General features: G+C 40.3%; 2 protein-coding genes and 1 pseudogene across 21 annotated transcripts in view; 1 reads left to right on the forward strand and 2 right to left on the reverse strand.

Annotated features, from left to right (window-relative positions):
* The window catches only part of DYRK4 (dual specificity tyrosine phosphorylation regulated kinase 4), a 63,624-nt gene that overhangs the window by 39,064 nt on the left and 8,817 nt on the right, over positions 1 to 15,743 (forward strand). For 12 of the 16 annotated variants that reach the window (XM_019038602.4, XM_019038606.4, XM_019038607.4 and 9 more), the window contains 5 exons: positions 3,646 to 3,818; positions 6,067 to 6,127; positions 8,892 to 9,021; positions 11,291 to 11,466; positions 12,260 to 12,623. In XM_019038602.4, the coding sequence (XP_018894147.3) occupies positions 3,646 to 3,818; positions 6,067 to 6,127; positions 8,892 to 9,021; positions 11,291 to 11,466; positions 12,260 to 12,501 (782 nt within the window). In that variant the 3' untranslated portion in view covers positions 12,502 to 12,623. Of the gene's footprint in view, positions 1 to 3,645; positions 3,819 to 6,066; positions 6,128 to 8,891; positions 9,022 to 11,290; positions 11,467 to 12,259; positions 12,624 to 15,743 lie in introns of those variants that run through there. The other 4 variants (XM_031001057.3, XM_055357835.2, XM_019038603.4 and 1 more) reach the window with 2 other exon arrangements.
* LOC129525819 (coiled-coil domain-containing protein 181-like) lies at positions 901 to 2,169 on the reverse strand (annotated as a pseudogene).
* Positions 14,261 to 15,743, reverse strand: part of AKAP3 (A-kinase anchoring protein 3) — a 34,094-nt gene continuing 32,611 nt past the window's right edge. For all 5 annotated transcript variants that reach the window (XM_055357829.2, XM_019038599.4, XM_004052531.5 and 2 more), the window contains one exon: positions 14,261 to 14,638. In XM_055357829.2, coding sequence (XP_055213804.1) covers positions 14,483 to 14,638 — 156 coding nt within the window. In that variant the 3' untranslated portion in view covers positions 14,261 to 14,482. The remainder of the gene's footprint in view (positions 14,639 to 15,743) is intronic.

The following is a 15,743-nucleotide window of genomic DNA, read 5'->3' on the forward strand; positions in this document are numbered from 1 at the left end:
CATTCACTCTCACACATTGTTGGAGGAACTATAAATTCATATTATCTTTTGGGAGGATACTTTTGCATCTTTAACCAAACATTTCACTCTAAACCTTCAAAAATTATAAATTCCCCTCTGAAGAACCTCTCCTACAGATTACAGATGTTCTCATAGAATGTACATCTTCACTACTGCACTGTTAACTAGCACAACATTGGAACCAACCTAAACATCTACAAATGAAGAAGGGTTTAATAACTTAATGCTGTAATACCACGCAGCTATTTGAAAAGAGAGATTTAAATGTAATGGCCTAGACAGATGTCCATGATGAAGTAAGTGAAAAAAAACTGAATAATGAAAGTTTTGACATGTAAATGTATAAATATAAATAAGATATAAAAGGATTTGCACCACACTGTTAAAAGTGGTTATCACTGGAGATGAGCCTGGAAGAGCTTAGGGTTGAATTTTCAACTTTTACTTTACATATATATCTTTTTTTTAGTAAGGATATGGATGATTTTCAAAATTTTTTCTTGGATTTTCAATTTTTAAAATTTTTTTAAATTAAATAATTTGGTGTCTTTAATTTGCTAAAGATTTACATAAGAGTTCCATATGTCTAGTCTTAAGTGAGACCAGTCTGTAGGGTTTGTGTGTGTGTGTGTGTGTATGTATCTTTGTCATGTTTGAATACCAAAGTTGCATCTTGAAAAAATGAATTGATCATTTTGTATTTTCTGTTCCTTCAAAGTCTGAACAAAATAGGAATCATTTTATTTTCACAAGGCCTCTTAGAACCTAATTGGAAAGTCATCTGCATGTTGCATCTTTTGCAAGGGTAGTTCTTGAACCACTTTTCTACTTCTTTCATAGGCTGATATCCAGACTCCCTTTTGTAATTAAGTTCAGCTTTCATATCTGTATGAACTTATTTTTCAGAAAAGTTTTACTTACTCTGCTGTTCATGTCTTCAATCTGCTTTGCTTGCTGAATTCTCCTCATTTCTAAGACCTGCTCTCTTTTCTTTTGCAACCATGCTTTAAATACTATGCCATTCTCCCTCTTTTTTTCTTTCTCTTCTTCTATTTTCTGTTGCTCTTCCTCTCTTTTCAGCTTTTCTCTCTTTTGTTCTCGTTTTGTAGTTCTTTCTGTCAAGGGGAAAGACAGTATGTTGAGGTCGCTGATGAGATATGTGCAGACTGTCCTGATTAGATTTCCCATTCCCTTTACTTCGATCTGAGATGGCAGCAGAGCTTGGACAAGTCTTGCAGTTGAGTGGGGGGATATAAGCCAACTTATAAATGGAGGGATGTAAGCCAACGGCTCTCCTGTTGATGAGTGAGTGACAGCATCAATCTTTGCTGCAGAATCTTCTTTCTTGATGCCACTGACACAGGAGTTGGAAGATCTGGGTAACACCTGCTGAGGGTCATTTTCTGTACTACTTGCATTATTAATGGGAGGCAAATACCCCTGACTCTTCAATGTCTTGTAAATTCAGAAGTTCAAATTTTCCATCTCTCTCTACCAGTATTGTCCTATCCTTGTTTATTTCACAGCTTCCATTAGTAAGTGACAGGAGCACATTTTCTTGTCCCAAATCATTGGAAATACATCACTGTGACAGTTTCCCAAATATATTTCTTTCATTTTCAAAATAACTTTTGTAAGTATTAGTGTCTTTTAGTGGAGGAACTTCCAGATCAACTAATTTGTCCTTGAGCTTAAATTTTCACTCCCTTTTATCATTCACAGGTTCTTGATTCTATAGAAGCTTGTTAGCTTGTACAATTTTCTCCATAATATATCTCCTTACTTCCTCATCCTCTTCCTCCTCCAAGTCTTTCTGGCTTTCTAGTTTGGACTCCTGGAAAGAGTTTTCACTATCTGAATCTGATATGGGATCCAAAGGTTGAATACTCAGTACCGAAATGAAGTCATTTCTTCTTGGTGAGACCTCATCCTGCAAAGATTTGTCAGGATCAGAAAGCTGTTTGCTGTGTTCTATTACGTTTCATTCTCTTTTAAGTCTTGGTTAATATTCTCTTCCTTCTCACAAGCCATCTCTATTATGCTGGCATCGCTTTTTTCATTTTCATTAGTTAACCCCTCCAGGTCCTTTTCAGAGTCACCTTCGTATTCTTCACTTTCTTTTGAATCAGTATCTTTATTTTCATTCATTTTCCTCTCTCCCACCATTAATATTTCCACTCCGCACCGTCCTTCCCTTCTCTCCCTCTGTTTCCCTCCTGTCTGTGAAAAATGCGGCAGCTGGGGTCACAGAGATGGCCAGGGGAGTTCTCCTCTCCTCCTCTTTCTAAGCTCTTCACATCGAGGCAAGGGAGACCCTGGCACCTGCCTCTGCAGCAGCCAGGACCACACTGCCATGGCAACAGCATGCCTCTGTGTCCTCCATCCGGGCCTCTCTCTGGCAGATCAATTTTTGAGGACATAAGACCTTTGTGTCTTTATGTATGAATCCTATAAGAAATTCCAGCTAAAAAGTAATGCTTCCCACAAAGAACTTGTATGTTTTCCCTTCTCAGATGCTGAAAGCTGTGTAACTTTTCAGTTTTCATTTATCTTGGCGGCCAAGATGCTCGGAACTGAATTTGTAATTATCTTATCCTTGGTTTCTAGCAGTCATTTCCCCCTTTGCATATTTTCCGACTTCTTTTTTATCTTTATTTTAACTGTGAGGCAGTATCTAATATTGATACTAGAATTGGACTGCCTACTCTCAAATCCCAGCTCTGTCACTTATAGCTGAGTAACCTTGACATTTTAACCTCTGTATGCCTCAGTTTTCTCTTCTTTAAATTGGAGGCAATAATACTACTTGCTTCACAGAATTAATGTAAGGGTTGAAAGGGCTTATCTATAAAAGTACTTGGAATCGTGCCTGGCACATACTAAACATAATGTAAATACCATTAAATCCATGTTCTAAAATACTCTGTGCATGTGTACTTTGCAAAGTACCACAAACACATTTGGGAAGCAGGCAATATATAAACATTATTTTTATTAAATCTCTATTTTGTTTTAAATCACAGAATTATGTTCTGACAATAACCAATTTAAACAACAGAAAAGTGGTTACAGAATCCCTGCCCCTCCCCAGGTCACCAGAAACCCCAGTTATGTGGAAATAACTACCGTGTTCCATTTCTTCGACTTCAGTCTGTTCATCCTCACCTGTTGAGAATTTTCTTTCTATACAATAAGTGCACATGCTATATTGAATATAGACTTTGCATGCTCCCTTTCTAACTTGATATGCCTCTTCCCTTGCCAAGTCGCAAGACTCAGAAGCTGTCTACCCCAAATCAATCTGACAGTTTGAAAACTTAGTCTTATATTTGTCTTATGTTTTGTTTGTTTGTTATAAACTTGGCTTACTTAAATTCACTTTCCTACGACAATGCCCACGTTGGAGTTCGTTATCAATAAAACAGGGACAGTCACACCTCCTTTATAATCAGGTTGCTGTGCGGATTTGATGCTGTGATGGTGTAATGGGAGTTCTATGTGCTGGCCAGCTGGACTTCCCTTTCACTGCCAGCGGGGGCGCACTCTGAGGAGGTGTCCTGGGGGAGAGTGTTCTGGAGAGTAAGAAGTTTTTCCCACTTGGTTTCTCTTACTTTGCCTCCGCAGTATACACGTACATCCAAAGCCGGTTCTACCGATCCCCAGAAGTGATCCTGGGCCACCCCTACGACATGGCCATTGACATGTGGAGCCTGGGCTGCATCACGGCAGAGTTGTACACGGGCTACCCCCTGTTCCCCGGGGAGAATGAGGTGGAGCAGCTGGCCTGCATCATGGAGGTACGCGGAGGGCTGGCGGTCGGCTCCCACGGAGACCGTGGGCTTGGCCCTCAGGCACTGGGCTGCACCAGACTCGCCCAGGACCATGACCTGCATACTTTGTTGTTGTTGTTGTTGAGTATTCCCTAAAAGTAGTTTTGAAATTGTGTACTCCCTTGTACTTGTCAAGTCGACATCTAACATTTTTATCGTAAATTTAAATAGTTGCAGAGGATGTCATTTCCATCATATTGTAAAAGTGACATTTTAAAATAAAATTACACCGCTCTTTCAAAAATATCCAAAAGAATGCAAAACCAGACGGACATGACACCCATTAAAATCTATCTGATAGTATGTGAACAGGTTCTTAAGAGTTGTGCCATGATTTTACTTTGTTCTTTTTTCCCTTTTGTTTCTACTCTTTTTTCTACTTCCTCCATGGAATTTTATTCTAATTTAATATACGTTTATGTTTAGAAACTTGTATCAATCATTATAGCTTTAAAAATTTCCTGATACCGTAAGCTTCATGTGTAAAAATTTCTTTCTGGTAAGTTACCATTAAAATATATCTGGTGTGCAAATTTTGATAATTATTGAAAATAAAATGTGAAATCTTATTGGGCATACAGCTCTTAGAAAAATAAATAGAGCTGGGTTTGTTTTTTTTTTTTTTTCAAATTAATGCCTATACCCATAAGTGAATAATGCTTCTTGCTAGAATGCCCGGGCTTGGGATCAATGTGATTCCAATTGCTTGGTGGTGTAGATGTGAACCCAGTGAGGAAGCCTGTTCTAATTAATGTCGTCTAATTCGGTGACTCCTTTTGAGTTCTATGTAAGAATCAAATGGTGATCTGTCATCTAAAATTATGTTTACCAACCCGTCAGCTGACAACCCGATTAAAATGTTGAAAACAAAGAATTGGAAATTATTTGACTTCAAAATATGTGTATTGTTCAGGCATTAGTCATTCATTATGGGAAATGGCAGTTTTCTGGGAAAACTATCTCCTAATAGCAAGGCTTGACCAAGACTCATGATATGATTATTAATTATATCTATTATGCTTTCACTTGAAAGCCATCTTGTTATGGAAATAAATTAGACAAAATAGAAAAATTACGTTAAAAATTTAAATTTTACATTTTGGGATTTTCCCAGTGAACAAAGATATTTTGTGTGCAAACACCAAGCTAGCTGGCTGGCTGGCTATCTGTCTGTCTATCTATCTATCTATCTATCTATCTATCTATCTATCTATCTATCTGTATCTATCTATCTTTGCCAAATTTCTATTTTCCAGATTGTCTCAAAGTTACAGAGAAACACACATAACCTTGAGAATGACTAAACATAGATAATTTCATTTCATGATCGAAACTAATAATAAAATAGTAAAATAACTTAGGTAAAAATAGCTGTGGTGGAATGAACACTGGCCTGCGAGTCATTAAACCTGGGGTCTTAGTCCTGGCTCTGTCTTTTTGACTAGTCATTTCCCGGCTCTGGACTATAAAATGAGGGGAGCAGAGAAGATGGCTTCCAAGGTTGATAATGAATGATTTTATAAAGCATCCCCAGACCACTCCTGCTTCCAATACCAAAGAGAACGGGGCCTATGTTTCAACTTTCCTACAGCCGCAGAACTGACTCAGCTTCCTCTTCACCTCAGTGTCAAAGGGTCTGAGGAACAGAAGAGCAGGATAATGGATGGATTATGGGTGGGAACCGAGCAGCAAGGGCAGGTGACCCACACTGTAATTTCCTTATCTCTGTGTGCCCCTCTAAGTTGCAGTAGGAAAAGATGAACAAATAGGTGCTACACTTTTCTTTTCAAGAAGGTATTTTGTCTTATAATTGTCTGATGCTCATCCGGTGATTTTCATCTTTTCTTCTCCCTTTCCAGTGCTCCATGGTGGGATATATCATTCTTTAATTCTGACATGGCAGCATGTATACTAGTTTATTTGCTTTGACAATGACGTCTGGCTGCTATCAAGGGTGGTGGCTCACCCCTAGTTGGTGCTGACGTTTGTGTAGAATAACATGGCCAGTGTTGATTCTTAGGATATGAAACCAGCCCTGGATTAGGAGTTAAAAGGCCCAGGCTCTGGGTTTGCTCTGCTACTGACTTGATGTTATTACTTAATGCTTTGAATCCTTATCTGTAGAAGGCAAAGCTTGGCCAAAGTACGCTCCACCCCTCAGCCTTTGAATCTGTGCTCCCACAAAGAATGAACCAATTGAATTATCCTTATTAAGGTGCTGGGTCTGCCGCCAGCCGGCTTCATTCAGACAGCCTCCAGGAGACAGACATTCTTTGGTAAGTCCTAGTGTGTCTAATGAGGTGTCACAGGCCTTGAAGACACCTGCCATACCTTAAGGCTCATTTCATTCTTTTCCCCTGGCCACATACCAAAGGGCTGTGATTAAGAGCGTCTTTCAGAGAAGTAAAAGATAATGAGCAGGGGAATCAGATAGCATGATGGAGATGGGATGGGGGAGTCACAATGGGAACAGGGTCTTGACAGTAAAAATGCTCAGGAGGAGGAGAATAGCCAGGTCCCTGCTCAGAAGAGCTATCAGCAAATATTGCAACCTCAAAATATTGTAACTGCATCCTCTCCCAGAAGTTCTCCCCACTCTCCCAAGCAACTTGCCCTCTCACACTATGCACTGTGCAGGGAAATCAAAGAGCAGAAGCTTCATTTCAAGAATAGTGGAAAATTCCATTGCTGCATTATTGTTTCCCCTGCTAAAATTCTTCTTATCCTCCAGACCTTACTGGGCCAGGTTCATTGCCAATGGTTAAGCAAGGACTTAGTTTTGCTTTGATGTGTTGTGGCTGGTAGTTATGTACGTGTCATCTGTCTGATTGTTGGGAGTAAACTTCGTCCACAGTCCAGGCTGCCCCTCTCCTCATAATTCCCAGAATTCTGGATTTTTATGATCCTCCGCCTTTCTATTTAAATGGTCCTATACAAGATGGAAGGATGGGTCGACAAGGTATCAACTGAGGCAGGGCTTTCAACGCACACGCACCAAAAAGATGCAGCAAATCTCATACCTAAAATCCCTTTAAAGAACCACAGGAAGCTAAGAGTCCCAGATAGAAACAGCCAGAGTGGGCTGAAGGTCAGCAAAGTGGAGCAAAGCCAAATAGGAGGAAAAGGGAACTCCACAGACAGGGACTCCATGCTACCTGGAGTGACATTTCTGACCAGCCATTGTTGTCAGGTCGGTTCATGGACTCCCTCTGACCACACAATCCCAGACATTCCCGGCCCTCCCACCTCTGATTTTCAACTGTGAGCAGCTTCTGAATGTGTATGCAAATCACACAATTTCTGTTCACAACTTGCCCCATCAATAGGAAGGTCCAAAACACTCTCGTGGGGAGATCCTTTAGGATAAAAGGGTTTGGGTCATGCTGGTCAGTATGAACCGATTCAGCCATGTGGGGGTTATAATTTGTCTATTTCTGTACCATTTGGTAAAAAGCCACAGCCCTGAGCCCTGCTACAACTGCAGGCTCCCTGGCCCTCTCCCAGGACTCCTTAAACTCTCCATGATCCAAAAACCTAAAAGCTGAAGGCCAAGCAGCAGAGGTTCTCTATGATCCTACTCCAGTGCCAGGGCTGTCTTCCATTCTGATTAGTTGGTTCCATGCCATTCATTCCAATGGTTAATTCTTTTAAACATCATCTGGTAATCATGGCTGGAGCTTTGGAGACCTCGCCTCTGAGCAGGGCAGTGTCCTGGTTGCCATAGAATGGTGACCACACATTAACCGAGCAATCTGGCGGTAGGCAGAAGATCTGGCTGGCTCCCCAGTATAATTTACACATGGAGCACGGGAACTGGTCTTTGGATCCCAAATATACTTTTTCTACCCACAACTTAATAATTCAGCCTTTCGGATTAGGCAGAGTCATTGTGGGAAGACATATCTTGAGCCTGTAACTCTGAACTCATGAGATAGCATCTAGGTGGGGACTAGCAGGAAGGGAACACAGAGCACCTTCGTAGGAACGTACTAAAGACCTAGGCACGTCTACTTCTTAGAGTTCCTTATTTCTACCATCAGCACTAGGCTTTAGGATGGTGACGGGGTTTTGGCAGCAATATCCATGTCTTCACTTCCTGCGAAAGAAGGAATGTTGCTGAGAACTGCATCTTCGTCAGTGTTTTCCAAACTCTATCCAAATGTAAGAATCATTTGGGGACTTGGCAAAAAAGCTAATTCCTGTGATTCTCTTCTATAAGCTATGCTATGGGAAGATTGCGATAGGACCCAGGATTCGACGTTTTTAATGACGGCTCCTTGTGATTCTTATGACAAAATAAGTTTGGGAAACACGGTTGTCCACTTCAGTTCTTGACTGTTCCTTTCCCAGGTTTGGGCTGCCAACTGCTCCTCTGCCCCTGGCGAGTCCTAGTTAATACCCCTAATTAGTGGCAAAATGGTGTTGTCTCAAGGCTGGTAAGATATTACACTTAGGTGGCCCAGGTGGCTCAGGTAGTAAGAAGGGGATGGAGGGAGTGACCGATGAGGGCCGGAGTGAGAAAAAACAATTACATGATCACGATTTTAGGAGCTTTGTTACTGAGAAGACTGTGAGCTTGAGTCTTCTTTGATCATTGGTGAAAAGGGCAGTGTAGGATGAAGTGGGAGGGCTACGGCCATGATCCGAAAGGAAATGGATATTTGTACAATTTCACAGGACCTTGTCACTTAAGATTTACTTTACCATTGTTATTATTATCATTAGCATTATTATTTTATCTTGGTTGGTGTTAAGCCATTTAAATTATTTCTTTGATTTGGAGAGGAGGTAGTGGGAAGGAAGTTCAGAACATACTGAATAGTAGGAAAAAATCAATGTTTAAAGTAAATTGCATTCCTTGGGTAATCTACACATGGTTATTTCAAACTGAGTGTGTGTGTGTGTTTATTGGGGTGTGGCATGAGGCGAGTGTGTAAGACAGAGAGCAAAAGAGCTACAGAGGCCACTCTAAGCAGCAGCATCACGTGACCACTAAAGATTTACACCTGAAACTAAATACAGAATGTTGTATCTCTACAGATTCCAAAGGCTTTCCTAAAACTATAACCAACAACAGGGGGAAAAAAAGATACCCAGATTCCAAGGACCTCACGATGGTGCTGAAAACCTATGACACCAGCTTCCTGGACTTTCTCAGAAGGTGTTTGGTGTGAGTTTGTTGGGACATCTCTGCTTCTGGGTTTCCTCTTAAATGCTGTACTTTGACACACGTTTGCTGGTGAAAGACTAAGGCTGGGAGATAGTTATAAAAGTAACAAGAAATGCTAACAATAGAGCTTTAAAGTCTACAAATTGCTTCCACATCTGTTGTTTCATCAGACATCTCTCTCTCTCTACTGTGTGGTTGTCAGGGCAGATGATTTGCTCTGTGTTGCACGTATGGAGGTTGGGGTTCAAAGAGATTAAGTGACCTGCCCTGGAATACACAGCGTATGGTAGAGTTTGTCATCTTCCTGGCCTCAAACTGCCTGGCAGTGAGATTGTTTGCCAGTCCTAAATGTCTTCTGCTCTGTGAGCTGAAGCCGACCCCCTGACTGCTTGTTGTAATGATTTGCATACACATCCAGTGTAAACTGGTTTCAGGGCCTGTCCCCCTCCCCCTAGGATTTAGTACCCAAATCCTCTTATATTAGGGAATTAGGGGGAAGGTGACTTGTAAACCATTTATTATGTACAACTTTTTATAATCTATATGCATATTTTGAATCTTAGAAATTAGATCTGTACTTAAGTCGTAATACCCAGCACAGTGCCCAGTTTAAAAGGTGTTTAGAAAACGTTAGCTATTCTTATTATTTTATGACTATTAAAGAGGTAAATCTATCTCCACAGAGTGGCAAGTAGATTATCCATGTGATACTTGGCAAGTCATCACTTTTGTCTGGGCCTCAGTGTTCTTTCCTGTAAAATACGGTATTCCTAGGCTCCCTTCCAGTTCTATCAGGCCTATAATTTAGTATTTTTAGAAGACCGTATCATTGCAGTCTCTTATTCTTCCAGTTGGATGGAGTGATGTTATCAAAATACTCTTCTGGCATCTGTGCTCTCTGGAATTTCAGTACTAGCTCAGAGGGTGAACCATGAGGTAGTGATGAAAGTATTCCCATCGTAGGGGGTCATGCTATTCACTCATCAGAATAATCAAGGTAGGGAAGGATCCTGTACCCCATCTTTACCCCTACCTTAACAAATGACAGAAACCAACTGCTGAGACAGATGGGTTATCCAGAAACCTCAACCATCCAGAACACAGCTCAGCACCAAGGAAGGCATTATTTTCTTCTTTAGTGCAAAGGACTGATTACTCATAACTTGCAAGAGGCAGTCAGGCTGATGGGGACTGTTACCTTATATATATATATTGCTAATTAGCAAATCTTTGAGACTAAAAGTTTTGAGCCAAGTTCAATAGGCATAAATGTAAAGCCCTGTGTCTAGACTTTGTAGGCGAACTCCAAAAGTCCAGGAAAGGAGAGATGTTGTTTAACAGCAATTCATTTGACACAGAAATGAGAGTTTGAGCTGTTTTAGGACCTTAGTGAGCTAGAATGTTAATACTGTCTCCCTGCAGTTATAGAAGCTATTCCCACCATGATGGACACCAGTTAGACAACTGCTAAAATATCCTTATTTCAGAAGGTGGTCAGATGGTGAAAACCATATCATATGATCATTAGTTAGTAGCGATGTAAATATTTTCAGATGGTTGAAGGACTGAACCATAAAATTAGGATAGTTATTTTGTGTGATGGTAATGCGTTGATGAATTAGGACCTGGGTAAAAGTTACTGGGAAGCAAACCAGTTTTGGCACAATAAAAGTCAAGAACTTTTAAAGAATCAGAGTTTTTTCAGAATTGGAATAGATGGTTCTGTGAGTTAGTATCTTGTCACTGAAATTACTCAAGAATTGCAGGGTGATTCCATGATGGTAGTTCAGTCAATGTATTCTGCTACTGTATTACAAGTTTGATTGGATTATATCCAAGTTCCCTTGCAAATCTTAATATTCTAGAATTCTGTAAATCTCCTTGCAATATTTTTGAAGCCCCAATTCTGTAGTCTGGAAATTGAAATCTTTGTTTTAATATTCTTAGCTTACCAAACCCTAAATCCTATTGATTAAGCTTTTGTAAAATAATATTTCTTATAAGGAAATTTCTAGGAATGCTGGAAGACTTGGACTGTAATATACTTGTAATGTAAGACTGGCTTGTTATACACATCTTCTAAAAAGATTATTTCCATCAGTTGTTCCCAGGTACTTTTAAGTTATATGCCGTAATCTCTGTTCTATGATTATATATCTTTGAGATATCAACATAGCTTAAATAAAAATCTTTATTGGGTTTTAAAAATGTTTTAATATATTAAAAGGAAATAAAACAATAACCCATGTGGGGCTTTGTTGGGGTGCAGATGGGAACCTTCTCTTCGCATGACCCCGGACCAGGCCCTCAAGCATGCTTGGATTCATCAGTCTCGGAACCTCAAGCCACAGCCCAGGCCCCAGGCCCTGAGGAAATCCAATTCCTTTTTCCCCTCTGAGACAAGGAAGGACAAGGTTCAAGGCTGTCATCACTCGAGCAAAAAAGGTACAGCCTGTCAAATAACCAGTCCTAGTCCCACAGTCCAGGGATTAATATTCTAGAATTCTGTAAATCTCCTTGTGATATTTTTGAAGCCCCAGTTCTGTACTCTGGAAATTAAAATCTTTGTTTTTAATATTCTGTTTAATATGCTGTTTAAGCATTTCTGAAGGATTTGCATGTCAATTTCTCTAACCTCAACCTGGGATAACTCTTGTGGCTACATCATGACTAGCCTGCCATTTCTTACCTTTGGGATTTTCCTTTTCAGGGAAATTTGGCATTAGCCTGGATCTTTTTTGCCCCTTATTAGGATTTTCCATTTTTCTCCTATAATTAATTTCCTTTCTCCTCCTCCCCTTTTCATTAACTGCGTCCACCCCTTTATGCCCTATAATTACCTTTAGAATTTCTGTCACTGCCAGATTATGGCATTATGCAAATTTTTATATGCAATATAGCGTAGTGGTTAGGTACATGGTCACAAGAGTCAGGTTACCTGGGGATTAAATTCTGGTTCTACCACTTATCAGGTGTGGACTTAACCTCTCTGTAGCTCAGTATCTGCATTTATGAGAATGAGAATAAAGCCTATTCTCCAGGGTCGCTGAAATGATCAGATGAATTAGTAAATGTACAGTGCTTAGAATAATGCCCGGCACATTGGAGGTGCTTTACAAATGAACTGTTTTTATATCATCACAGTCATTGTTTCCACTAAGTGATGTACAACCTAAAGGACAATTAACATATAATCCACATTTGAATCTTGTTCCCTTCTGTCTTCTCTCTCCTTTAGCAGATGAGGTCACCAAAGAGACTACAGAGAAAACAAAAGATGGCCCCACGAAGCATGTTCAGCATTCAGGTGATCAGCAGGACTGTCTCCAGCACGGAGCTGACACTGTTCAGCTGCCTCAACTGGTAGAAGCTCCCAAGAAGTCAGAGGCAGCTGTTGGGACGGAGGTGTCCATGACCTCCCCAGGACAGAGCAAAAACTTCTCCCTCAAGAACACAAACGTTTTACCCCCTATTGTATGACCTTTGCTGAGGGTATGTCCTGCTCTTTTCCACCAGTGATTTGTATTAAGACGGCACTTATATTGTACAATACTTCAGACTGTTTTTTTTAAATACATAAACGTTTATTTTAAAAAACTCTATTAACATGCAATTGGCATGACTCCTCTTATGAGGGATGGGGGAGGATGTCCTGGCACTTAAACTCATTCCATATGCATCTGTGTGTGTAGAGGGGGTGGGTAGTTTTGAACTGTCAGTGTTACAGCATCATTAATGGAACTCCAAACAAAAGAAATTTTTTTTCTTCTTGCCCATGACTGCCAACCTATGTCAGGATTTTTGTTTGAAAATGATAGAAGCTGAATTCAAAAGCAGTTTAAACAACGGAAGACACTTATTGACTTACATAATTGGGGAATCAGAAAAGGTAGATGTAGTTTCAGGCACAGCGGGATCCAGGAATTCAAATGAGGTTGTAGGGCTCAGACTCCCTCTTCATCTATTAGCCTTGCTTCTCACTATGGTTAACTTCATCCTGATGACAGGCCCTGCTCAGAAGTTAACCACCAACATCCAGTCAAAAGATACAGCCTTCCTTGCTAACAGGGAGTCTCCAAAATGATTGTGACACAGAAATTGTGACTGGGAGACTGGGATGCTTGGCCAGTCTGGGCCCCAAGCCCACAGTGATGGTGAAGGCACTGTGACTGACGCTTCTCTAGACTAGAGCAAGGGATGGAAGGTTTCCCAAAGGAAGGGAAGCTAGGTAAACAAGCAGGACATGTTCACTCATCTACCATACGCCAAATCTAAGTATGTCTTCTTACTTCCCTTTCTAATCCTCATCTACACAAATACATAATTTTTATGTGGTTGTCATAGGACAGATAGAATTTTACATGAAACTTAAGATCATAACATCAGAAACAACATAGAATATATAAAAATAGTTTTCTTTTTTACTTGCCATTTGGAATAACCTCCCCCCAGTAGAGTTTTCATTTTAATTGTTGCATAATATTTTATGAAGGGGGACACCAGGTCATTGAAGCAATGGATTTGGACGTAATCTCCCAGGAAAAATCTTGAGTTAGAATAGCAGAGGGTTGAGAGAAAGTCCCAGGAAAGACAAATATATAAGGAGTTGCCAGAGTTGAGGAGGTGCCCCAAGAGACCCAGAGATACAGAAAGAAAATTAGAAGCCAATGGAGAAGTTTCTAGAAGGAAAGAGGAGTCAAGATAGAAAATTCCACAGAAAATCCAGGATAAGAATAGAAAATATTTCTTAAGTGGGTTGATATGGACATTAAGTCAGAGCACTGTTAGAACAGGTTACTTATCCCAGTTTCTATAGCCAGAAAGCCACAAAACCAGCAATAGAACTCAGATCCTTGGGAACATTCTTGACACGATCTTCAGCCACGGATGAAGTTGGAGGTGGACACTATTCTGCAGCTCTACAGAGAATAAGAAGCCAAGTCTTCAACATTGTCATCAGGATGATTTTGATTGAATATTCGAAAGTATCTTCTGATTTTCATGGTTATAAAAGGTTAAATGAATTCTTGATAAACTGTGGCTTATTTTAAGAGAATAGTTTAAATAAGGAAGCTGCCAATTGTGACACAGACAGGGGACAGGCTGAGTGACCTTCAGCAGGGCCTCTCAGTCCAGCTCTGTTGTACCTCTACCATTCATCTGGCTATTTTTTTCACTCCTGGGATTTCTTTACCTGATTGTCCCATTGGATCCCAAGGAAACAAAACATGTGGAGCCCTTTAATTGTAATTTTTTTAATTTTACGTCCTTGCTCGCATGGACAGGAAAATCTGCAAAATCCAGTGGCTAGCATAAGATGACATGTCTTTGATGAGAGTGGTGTGAAGATAATGTTAGGGCTCTGTGAGGATACAGAGGGGGAGATGTGGAAGTGAGAAAGAAGGGCGGGGATAAGGGCCGGCCCCACTGCCAGAAGAGGGGAAAGCAGTGGGGTTGCCGATCACAGGTTCACCATCAGCCAGTCCAGCAGCTGCAGCGGTGTGACATTCCCCACCGCCTCATTCAGCTGGCGCTCCTTCTCATAGCGCAGCACCGACTGCAGAACCTCGCCCACACTGCATCCTTTGTCCACAGCAGCAGCTGAGAGCTGAAGTAGCTGTGAAAGGAAAGAAAACACCAGTGGTGAGGCACAGCATCTCATGGCAGGCCAGATGGAGCCTGCCAAGGCTAGAGCAGAGAGGCCAGGCAGACCTTGGGAAACTGCAACACAGACTTTAAAGTTTGCTGGCCTGTTTAACAGAAGGAGGTTGGTGACTTCATTCTTAGTTTAAAGAAGAGATGTTAACACCCACCTGTCCATGATCTTGCTCTCTAAGAATTCTAAGGTTCTAAGCTCACCCTAATATCATAAAAGTCTCCATCATTGTCCTAAGACCAATAAGGCAAGATGGAAAATATCCAGTGGACAAATGTGGATGCTGCTTTCCATGCCCCATAGACCACAGAATCCTAAAATGTTAGAGCAAAAAGGCACCTCAGAGATCAATTCAACCCTCATGAAAATGTTTCCCAGAGAAGTACAGAGATTTGTCAGAATTAACTGCTAGTAATTAGCAGAACCAAAATTCATTGCAGGTATTGGATCCTATCTTTAGCTCTTTTTCCAAGTGCAAAATGAGAAAAGTTAGTTAAGCAACCATTCTAATATAAATACAACGCTGTCATTTATCTGGAATCCTAAGGGCAACAAACTCTCTCAAGTAATCAGATTTTTATTTTGTTCATTTTGCTCTTGACGTTTTACAACAAAGGGCAGGCAAATAAACACACCAAATATTGAGAGCCTCTTCAGAAAGAGAAATATCCATGTGAGAAACTGAAATAGAAGAACCAAATGGAAATTTTAGAACTAAAACTTACCTACAAAATATAAAATAAAAACCTGTCAGATGGGCTAAATAGCAGAATGTAAATGAGAGAGGAAAGTCAGTAAACTTGAAGGTAGATCAATAAAAATTATCCATGCTGAACAACATACGAAATTGATTAAACTTATTTCAAAAAACATTTAAAAAATAAACAGAGCCCAAGGACTTGTGGGCAATACCAAAAACTTTAACATTTATGTTATTAGAATACCAAAGAAGAGAAAAGCAATGATGCAAAACATACTTGAAGAAATAATAGATGAGAGTATTCCCAATTTGCCAAAAAGTTTTAAACCTATACATTCAAAAAGCTCAGGGTACCTAAAATAAAAT

Source organism: Gorilla gorilla, chromosome 10 (genome assembly GCF_029281585.2).
Source record: "Gorilla gorilla gorilla isolate KB3781 chromosome 10, NHGRI_mGorGor1-v2.1_pri, whole genome shotgun sequence".
Classification (NCBI taxonomy): domain Eukaryota; kingdom Metazoa; phylum Chordata; class Mammalia; order Primates; family Hominidae; genus Gorilla; species Gorilla gorilla.